Source organism: Alligator sinensis, unplaced genomic scaffold (assembly GCF_000455745.1).
Source record: "Alligator sinensis unplaced genomic scaffold, ASM45574v1 scaffold282_2, whole genome shotgun sequence".
NCBI classification, from domain to species: domain Eukaryota; kingdom Metazoa; phylum Chordata; order Crocodylia; family Alligatoridae; genus Alligator; species Alligator sinensis.
The window spans coordinates 825,305-835,740 of record NW_005841879.1 but is presented as its reverse complement, the minus strand read 5'-3'; the positions used below and the strand labels follow the sequence as shown (position 1 = coordinate 835,740).

The window sequence follows — 10,436 nt, the reverse complement described above, 5'->3', positions numbered from 1 at the left end:
GCCTAAGCAGGGAACGCTAGCTGTCAGGGGGGGCAGCAGTGCACCACCATGCACCCTCTATGCATCACCACTGCTTTCAAATTTCAGTAGACATTGGTGTCAAAGAGGAATTAGGATGTAGCGAGGCTGGACAGGGAGGAAAGTATTGCAGGGGAAGCAGCACTGTGAATTTATGTGAAAATCCCTTTTGATCCAGGGAAGCCAAAAATGACATCCTGACCCTTTAGGCTGAGCCAGTACCATGGAGATTTGTTTCACTCTTCAGGAAAACAGCTTGTAACTGTGCTCACCAGCTAGGACATCAGCCTCATCCATAAACTGGGTGCTGAACAGAGTCACTCGACCAGGTTTATGTTCCTTCAGCAGGGTCCACACCTGATGCCTAGAACATGGATCTAGCCCAGCAGTTGGCTCGTCTAGAAGCAAAACCTGAAAGAGAAACAGAGGAAGACACACCTTGCATTATCTCCTCACAATGTTATTGCAAGGCTGGTGTGAGTTGACATTTTTTCATGGTTTCAGCTTCTGCAGCTAAGAAAAAGAATTTCAATTTTTCTTTAAGAAAAGATTCAGGGCATTTGGTTGAAAAATTCGAAAGCATTGCATGAGTGTATCCTAAGACCTTCAAAACCAACTAGGGAAATACAGAGAACATCTGAAGGATTATTAAAAAATATTGGATGGTTTGGATTTTTTAAATACTTTCTGATATTGCATATAAATTCATTTACTATGAAAAATCTTGTGTTATACATACAGATACATACTGATTCTTTGTAGTATGTATCAAAAAAGCAATGCCATTTATGTTTTTCATCTGTATTTTTATAATTTGTTTCTCATTTTAAATTATCCTTCCTGAGAGTAGCCAGTTTGAGCTAAATGTATTATTGATGCTGCCTCCATTCTTTCTTTGTTAAATAGATCCCAGTGAATAGTTCTTGAAGAATGTAGGTATTTTTATATCTTTTTTCCCCTCAGATCACTGATTTCATTTCAGATATTATCTATAAACTTATTGCATGAAAACATACACAAAATACTTGATCTTGCAAAGAATTCCTGTGGCAGGATACCTTTTGGGGCTGCATGCATCACTGGCCCTCCTGCTCATCTAGGGCAGTCTGCCCTTACTCGCCTGCCACACCTTGATATAAATTGATAAAAATGTGGGAGGCTTCCCTAATTGTGGCCCTGGTGTACTGGGTCCAAATACATGGCTCCAAACCTCCCCTACATTGTGCTCCATGCCTTGCAGATGGCATCTGATTACACTGTTTGGCCCCTCACTGGGCCTTCTCCCTCAGGCTCTTCCCTGGGCTTCACTCTAGGGCCTCCTGCCCATCATCTCACTCTGGGCTCCTTGCCCCTATGGCCTCCTTGCCCCTCATCTCATTCAGGGCTCTTTGCCCCTATGGCCTCAGGTCCCTTGCTGGACCTTGGCCTCATTTCAGACCCCACTCGATGGATCTGGACCCTGCTGCAGGCCCCTTCAGTAGGCCTGTGCTTTTCAGTTGGGGTGTGCTCCCCTAGCCTGTCCCCTCCACAGGGTACCTACAAGCCAGTGGGAACTGAGGCTTTCTGGCACCTCATCCTTATCTTTCCTTGGAGCGGCCCACACGTGGCATTTCATGGAGGCTGCCCCACCACAGGCAGCCCCATCACACCAACTGACTCCAGAAGGATTCAGTTTTACCCAGGACCAATGGACTTTCACAGTCCTATCCTCAAGCTCTACCTGGCTCCCTTCTCTCTAGAGCCTGCATGTACTTTGTAGACCTTCCACTCACGCTAACCCCATGTCCACTCCAGGCCTGGTTTTACCTGTCCCTGCCTCTGGGTAGTCCCTGGGACCCCCCTTCATATGGGCAGGGCTGGCCTTGCAGCTCCCAACTCTCACTGATATCCTTCACCCAAGGGATATTCACTCACCTGAGCTTGGCCAGGTGGGGCGCCAGGCCCTCTGCAGCACTGGCCAACCCCTCATGATGGGCACCTTGCCCTTCGGCCCCTCCTGGGCCTTGGCCCGTTTGGGCCAGTTGAAGTAGGCTAACAACCTCAACAACCACCTGCCCTCTCCCTTTCTCATTGAGGCTCTTTATGCTGGCTAAACCAGTGCTCTCTCTGGACCCTTTCCCTATGCATCTCTGCCACCATCAGAGTATCCTCCTACTCCTGCTTTAGTCCCACCGGTGTCTCTAGCCCAGAACTCTTGGGGTTCCTTCTTACTTCCCTGGTAAGGCAGCCTACTCTCTCTTGATGTTCCTCAGGGCTCAGATCTCCCAAGCCCCCTCTCTCAGCCCTGCCTGGGCTGGGGACCCTCATAGGCCTCCTCCTTCCCCAGCTAGCTCCCCCTTTCCTCCAGATGTTCCAGGAGCTGTAGTCATCTGGCTGAGGGATGTTGCTCCTCCGGCTCCCCAGATGTAACTGTCGTCCCTGTTCCCTAGGTCTGAGCTTATATTCTGACTGCCCAGCCCTCCTCCAGTCAGGCAGCCTCCTAGCTATTAGGCGACTAATTGGGCTTGAGCACACCTGCTGGCTACTCCACAACCTGCTTGAATCTCTTAAAGTGATAGGCACTACTAGTGCCCTGCCGCAATTCCATACTTATTTTTAGGTAGTTATGGTAGTTATGGGAATCTTTATAGTTAGTACTTGCATAAATCTTTTGGGATCAGGGCTTTTCCACATATGCTATGGCTGTGCTTGTCTTCTTCCTTTTACCTGTGGATCTCCTAACATGGCAATCCCAAGAGACAATTTTCTTTTTTGCCCGCCACTCAGTTTATCAGCTTGGATGTCCTGAATGCTGGTCATATCCAACAACGTCAAAATATTTTGAACCTACAAAATACATAAAAAGAAATTTCAAGCACCAGTTTGTTTTGGAATCATTCCCCAAATAGGAACTTCTAGGTAGCACTTGTGCATCGCTATTAAAGTTAAACATCATCATGTGTGCCTGCTGGTTTGAGTTCTTTGAAATGTTCCCTCAGACATCAGTGATGCAGCAGAAGCCAGTAAAACTACAGGAATAATCTTCATTGAAGCAAGGAAGCCAACAGTGTGTGTCTGTTGTGAGCTTGCTGAGATTTGTATCCCTAAGAACCTGATGACACACCAAACTTGGTTGTTTCTAAAACTAATTCTTCATCCAATCTAAACTAAGTGGAGTCGGACATCCAACAACAATACAGGCTCTCATATTTAAAACCTGACCATTTCTCAACTACATGGAGATTCAGAATCAGAAGAGTAGGTTCTTATTGCAAAAATAATACAGATACAAGTTGAGCTTTCCCACCTCCCCATCATGATTAAGACCATAATGTTACAATGGAATGTTTCAGGGGAGCTGGTTTTGCCACCATGCTTTGGTAAAAGTAAAATGGTTACAAAGGATTTTTAGAAATGACTAGTAAAGGTGCTGTTGGACATTTAGCAGGATTTTCAAAAGGTGATTCGGTTAGATTTTTTGTTGGCATAAATTTTTCAAACACAATCCAACAAAACTGAGAATGTTATTATATTCTTACCATCTATAGATTTAAAATTCAAGTTTTCATGAGAAAATAATCCAACGCTGCTGCGGAGTCAAGGTTCTTTGCTAATAAACAAATGCTCACCTCACGTTTGGCCTCAGTGGACTGGATCCCTTTGAGTCCAGCAACAATTTGCAAATTTTCTTTCACCGTTAAAACTTCAAACTGAATGTTGAATTGTGGACAGAACCCAATCCTCTCTCTTATTCTCTCTCTGTCTCCTATTTCAGACAAGTGGTAGTTGTATATGGTGGCTGAACCTGGATGAACAAATAAACAGGATAAGATAAAGTGTCCTTTGTCTTTCACCCAAAAATAGTTTGGCAATGAAAATGACTGGTGAGGAGAGGCTGAGGGAACTGGGCTGATTTAGTCTGGAGAAGAGAAGACCAAGGGGGATTTGATAGCAGCCTTCAACTGCCTGCAGGGGGGTTGCAAAGAGGATGGAGCTGGACTGTTCTCAGTGGGGGCAGATGGCAGAACAAGGAGCAATGGGCTCAAGCTGCAGCAAGGGAAGTTTAGGTTGGATATCAGGAAAAACTCTCACTAGGAGGGTAGTAAAGCCCTGGAACAAGTTACCTAGAGTGGTAGTGGCCTCTCCATCCTTGAAAGTTTTTAAGGTCCAGCTCAACAAAGCCTTGGCTGGAATTATTTAGTTGGGGCTGGTCCTACTTCGAGCAGGGGGGTGGACTAAATGACCTCCTGAGGTCCCATCCAACCCTCCTTTTCTACGATTCTCTGATTCTGTCATAGTTGATATCAAGCCCCTGAGTTGATAGTGTATTGTCCTACCATCTGAAGCCTTGATAAATCCACTCAGCACATTTAGCAAAGTAGTTTTTCCAGCTCCACTATGACCCAGCAATGCAGTGATTTGGCCTTCATAAATATTCAAGAACAAACCTAGTTTAAAAAAAAGTTAAAACAAGTGCACTGTTAGGATTCAGTTTTAGAAAGTAAATTACGTTCTATTAGTCTCTGCAGAAAAGAGGATAAGAAGGAAAGAGGGGTATCCAGGGGTCAAACAACGATTCAGGAAATGTTGCTTCTGTCAAAACTGATATAAGCAAAAGCCAGAAATACAGAAACTAAACTTTGGGTTAGTTTTATTGATATTTATGGGATACTGATTTATTTCTTGACTAATATTTTTTTCTGATACTTATTAAAAAGGGAGTACTGCAGTACTGAGGAAAGGAAGAGACAGAATAAGAATAAATTAAAAACATAAATTATTACTCTAAGTGCAGAGAGCAAACTTTGTTAAAGATAGAACAAGTATGCTTTCAAAACTGAACAGAGTACATATCAGTTGTATGAATTAACCTGGCGTGACATATAATTATGCTATTCAACTAATGTCACTTCATTTCTGGAACTAATTTTTCTCATATTTAACAGTGGTTAAATGTCACAGTGAAAATATTTGCATTGTCCCCAAATGTTCATTGTACTAAGCACGGTTAATCATTATGGATAGATCTTTAAAATAAAATAAAACCTGCCTCAGTTTTTTGTAATGAACTTAATTCATTTTCATTTAGGAAAAAAGGATGACAGAACTTTTACCTCTGAGAGCTTCTGCTTTCTGGTCCTTCTTTCCATATATTTTTTTAATATTGTTGAGTCTAAAGGAAGGATATGGAAGCTGTTATTAGGACTAGAGACCAGCAAATTAGTTTCTAGGGGCTGCTTATTTATTCTTAAGGAGTGGATTCTTCACAGTCATTCACAAAGACAGTATAAAAAGTAGCTACCAGTCAGCTATGGTACCGTCCTATACCAACTTTTCATAAATGTAACGGACTACACATGGCACAAGGTGCTTAAAGATCACTCCTTCCATGTATAAAGACTGAATTAATTGCAAGAAATACTGCCGCCTTATCTTTATTCAAATCAGACTGCAGCAATAACGAGTAACCGAAAAGAGTAGCCATCTATTCTTCTCTGCCGCAATTATTTTTCAATAAAGCTTTTATCATGAATTAAGTATGCAAAGGGTCTCAAGTCCTTCATTTTTGACTGGCTTACTCTCACCTGCATTTTAACAGTGCTACATCTAGCTCTGCATTTTTATTTTATGAAATACAGTATTCCTGCAACCATCCCCTGAACGCCACAATTGAGCAGATGAACTAAGTAAAATTGATTGTAAGAGCACAACAGCATGTCAGGGGCCCTGGCCCCCAGGGTAGCAACAGGTTACTTTTGAGTATATCAGTATCTCTACCTGATGGCTTCCTTCCCAACAAAGTCTGGAGGCACTCGCTCCATATTATCGTTAAAGATACGTTCCCGGTTCTGTTCAATCTCAGGTCTCTCACCAGTGTAATCTCTCCTGCTTTTGGACCAGTACGATGATTTCAGGAAGAATAAAGGGGGATATGGTATTCCATATTTGTCTGATCAAGAAGCAGAGGATATAACATTTTAGCTGATCAAGGATTTGTCAAAACCTTATTTATGGCATTGAATATTTTTGATCAGATTTAAAAAAAGAATACTTAGACATCTAACGATGGAGATAGATGCCCAGTGGTATTACAAAAATACTGAAGCACCTACCTTCATTTGATAATCCTACCTATAGGACCATGGCTGCCTTTACATGCCTTATTAACTTTTAAAATTTAGCCACTAGTTCACAACATTGTCGTGCATCTGAATTTACAGCCAACAGAAGACGTACCACATGCCAGAAACTGTACAGCAGAATGGATGGATGCACCAGGCCACAAAGGAGATTCTTTCCCATCTGTTACAAAACTGAGCTCTATATATTATAATAGGCAAAAGAGAGCAAGGCCCTACCTATCAATGCTTCCAGCTCTTCACCATCTCAACGGATGATGCTCTATTGATGCTCTTTCTACTGTTACGATAAAGTAGCCTCTGCTCCACTTATTGTACACCATACACCTCTCCAGCACCTTTGCTAGCTACAAAAGCTCAGTGATAACCCCAGGGTTTGAACCAGCAGACAAACTAACAAGCCAAAAATATCAGAAATGGGGGGGGGGAATCAACATTTCCCATTCAACATTTTTCAACAATAGTTGAAGAATCAACAATTTGGGCCAATATACCGGCCTGAAATGTCTGTCCCTTTCCCTTCTACATAAATTATGGTCTTTCTGCCAGTACATTCATAGCATGACACCAGCCATCTTCCATCTCCCTGGGGAACTGTTCCACAGTTGAATGTGGAGTCTATATAATAAATGTTTCTGATGTTCTCCCTAAAATTTATTTTCCCAGCATTTTTCCATTATCCTGTATATTCATTTCCAGCACTTGTGTTCATGTATGAAAGAGAGGGAGACAGACAGGCAGCTTTAAAACTACACCTGTGTATAAAAAGAAATCTACACAGTCTTATTTATGAGTCTGCTTACCAGGCAAAACTTTGTCAAAATAGATAGCCAGCACCATATACAAAATGGCATCAAGAATCAGTATTATGTAAGTTTTCAATAAAACGTGTGATTCCTCCATCAAGTTAGAAAAAGAGAAACCTATTCCATATTTTTCTAAATGAAAAATCTGCAAGAAAAGACAAAGTCTGAGAATCTTCATGCATGATGAGATTTACACAATACTTTGCATGCCTAGAAATAATTTGTGAAGTCCATCATCACCATAGCTCCCCTCTTGTTCTTTCCTCACTTGAAATAGATTTCTACATTATTTATGATGATACCCAATGATACCAACTGGGTAGATCATACCCAATTCTGGCTTACTCCAACCTAATGCTCTCTATTTACCTAACATAGGACAAATAGACTGCAACAAATTCTTTGGGACAGGAGTTATGCCTCTGTGCTTATGTATCATCTAACAAATGGAGCCGTTGAAAGCTAACACCGTAACAGGTAAATTGTAATCTGCTTGTCAAGAACCTAGCATATGCAGAGAACCAGCTCCTAGTTACAGTTTCCCAAACACTCTTCCATACCTTTGCAAATCCCACATTAAAAGCAAAGGGGCAGAGGAGTCCCAAAGCCCATTCCAAAGGTGCGGGGAGTTTTGTCAGCAGTACAATAAGACTCAGGAATCCAAAGGCGAAGGTGAGGAGGAACCCAACGTTGGCAGTGGTTTTATGTTTCTTTAAGAGGGAACTGAGCAGGAAGATGAAGTGGATCTGTAAAGATACAGGAGCTCTTGGTGAGGCTGTGAATGAAGTGCTCTGAGGTAAGAACAGGTCTGAAGGAGATACTTGAGAGACAGTGGGAGATGCACATGTTCAACCATGACAAGACTAGGGTGCTACCCATCCCGGTTGGAAATACAGGACATCCAGGACACTGCCCCCTTCCTCTTCCCCCCTCCCAAATCAGCGGTGCACTGCAAGAAGAGGCGGAGGTAGAGCAGCGTGCTGTCACAGGCAAGCAGGGCAGCTGTGGTGCTTGCTTGGCTGCCTTCATGGGGCATGGTGCTGCTTCCCTTCCTTGCCAGACTACGCCTCGTGCCCAGGACACACATTTTAATCTGTGGCCCACACCTAGGACTGATGTCCAAAATCCAGGGCTCTCCTGGGAAAAATGGGACAGATGGCCACACTAGACACGACCCATTAACAAAAATGTATGACTCACCTTGCTGTATGCAGTTTAAACAGAAAATTACCCATGGTTATATCCTAGAATCAATACTCAATCATTTTCACTACCTATACAAAAACACCGCAGGGCTCCCTTAAAAAAAAAGTAGTTCTTTTTATTTCAAACTACCCCTTGGTTAAGTTCCTTTTTTGTTCAAATTCTTAATATATGTTATGATTTCAAGTGACTTTTGCTAGCGAAGGAATAGTTTTAAACAAACCACCAGGATCATAATTTCTGTTCTTATGCGGTACTATATACAGTGCACAAAAATGATGAAAAATTAATCTGGCAGTAAGAATGGGGTTAAAGAATGATAGAGGATTAGCTGAGTACACCCAAACAATTTTGAAGAGATCCAAAATATTTCACCTTCAAGCTTAAGGCAATACTGGAAGCAAAATTTAATTCAGCGGGTGTCTTTTCAAAGAAGGACATGGCTAACCATCTTCAACAAGTAATATTTGTATTTGCACTAAGTGTATTTCAACTGAATGGAATTCATCTGAAAAATGTTAGCAGAGATCCTGAATATCATAGTTTCAAACCCTCATTGAATCACATGTGGAATCTGAAAATGTGATTAAATAAGGGTTTTACAATCATGTTCTCATATTCCACATATCTGGCGGCACAGCTGTGTTGCTACCCAGCATGTCCATAGGTGGTGGATAATATAAGGACCTTCAGGTACTGCCAGGACCCAGAGTCAACAGCTGCTTGGGCAGCTGCAGCTGGGGAGACCCTGCTACACGTGCACATTCAACCTGAATAGCAACCAGCTATAAAGTTAGTACACATTGTTGAGGTCTAACTTTATAGCAGTTTGGAGCTTTTCATGGCATGATAAGTATTTTGCACATGTAGCTGGTCTCAAGGAAACTGGTTAACTACACAATGCCTGTAACATGTAGAGGGGCCTTAAGAGATGTCCTCAGCTTAAACAATCGGTCTGACCAAGCAAAGGCTACAGTACCGAGACACCCTCATATCTGCCCTGTAGCTATTAGCAATGTAGGCTATTACTGACATTTTAATGTGAGAGGTAAAGAAATTTATACTCAGACTTACGGATGAGATGCCATAAAGGAAAAACAGAAGCCAGACAGCAGAGAAACTGCTCATGAGGAAAAACTCACTAAAAAAGATAGCTGTCAATGCACAGGACATAATCGAAATATTGATGGCATACAGCAAACTCCAGGAGAGCCTGCAAATGAAAAGATACTATTATGTTCCTGCTTGCTTAATTAATGACTTCATCTTAATTAAGACTTCAACTGTATGGCAAACACCATCTCTTAATTACATTACTTAGGCATTCCATGGGAAAGCCCATTGCTATTCCACCTATGGTTGTTGGCACGATTGACATCAGCAAGGAGTTACCCAGAGAAATGCATCGGATCAGGAACTTATCCTTTCCCTGGGAAAAGGGGGATGAATGGGGACGGACAGAGTTTTCTCCCCATTGGAGGAGGTGTTTGAACCACCCTGCATAGAAAACAGGCTATTCTCAAGCCTCACAGATATCAGAGGATCCTCAGTGTCAGATGGGTTTCTATTACCTTAAGTCTCCTGGGTCTCCCTATGTGATATGGCTAGGAAAAAATGATGTCACCATCTGTGGCTGTACTACAAATCTGCCTGTATTTCCATAGATCTAGTGAGAGACCTCAAACCCACACACTCCCTAAGAAAAGAATCCCAAGCCAGGAAGGGTGAGCTGTCTGGTATATCTTCTTACTATGAAAAGCTCTCCAGCCCCGAGAGTTGGGGATTTTTTTTAGCTATTTTTTAAATAAAAAATTTCAAGGAGAGTCAAAGGTTCAGCTTTTCCTGAGAACAGCTATAAACTGTATTACAGAGTGAGTCTGCATGAACTACTCCAAACAACATACATCGGTCCTTGCTCTGAAGTGACAGCCTCTTTACATTCCCCACACACAGTTCTCAGTCTCCCCATAAAGATTTGCACTAGGGCTGTGCAAAGCTTCAGGTGCTGATTCGATTTGGAGGAGATTTGGCCCAATTAGGTGGCTAAATCTCTGAATCCAAATCGAATCAGGGGACCAATGGAAAGGTCCGAATCGATTCAAAGCTTTCCGAATTTTCAGGAAAGATTTGGAGAGCTTTGGTGATTCGGGCAGTCCCTTGTGGCTGCAGCAGGGAGCTGCAGCCGACTCCAAACTGGTAAGTACCAGGGGTGGGAGAGGGGGGGAGGGAACCATGGGGGGGGACCCCTGCCAGCCCACTCGCCCCCCACTGCTCCCCAAGCCGCCCCCAC

At 42.7% G+C, this 10,436-nt stretch overlaps 1 protein-coding gene across 1 annotated transcript in view; it reads right to left on the bottom strand.

The window, feature by feature from the left end:
• The window catches only part of LOC102385166 (ATP-binding cassette sub-family A member 10), a 72,822-nt gene that overhangs the window by 29,517 nt on the left and 32,869 nt on the right, over positions 1-10,436 (bottom strand). Inside the window, exons 18-26 of the mRNA XM_025196232.1 lie at positions 9,221-9,364; positions 7,504-7,689; positions 6,941-7,088; positions 5,776-5,947; positions 5,112-5,170; positions 4,335-4,445; positions 3,627-3,802; positions 2,725-2,844; positions 291-429 (exon numbers count right to left, since the gene is read on the bottom strand). Of these exons, the coding sequence (XP_025052017.1) occupies positions 291-429; positions 2,725-2,844; positions 3,627-3,802; positions 4,335-4,445; positions 5,112-5,170; positions 5,776-5,947; positions 6,941-7,088; positions 7,504-7,689; positions 9,221-9,364 (1,255 nt within the window). The remainder of the gene's footprint in view (positions 1-290; positions 430-2,724; positions 2,845-3,626; positions 3,803-4,334; positions 4,446-5,111; positions 5,171-5,775; positions 5,948-6,940; positions 7,089-7,503; positions 7,690-9,220; positions 9,365-10,436) is intronic.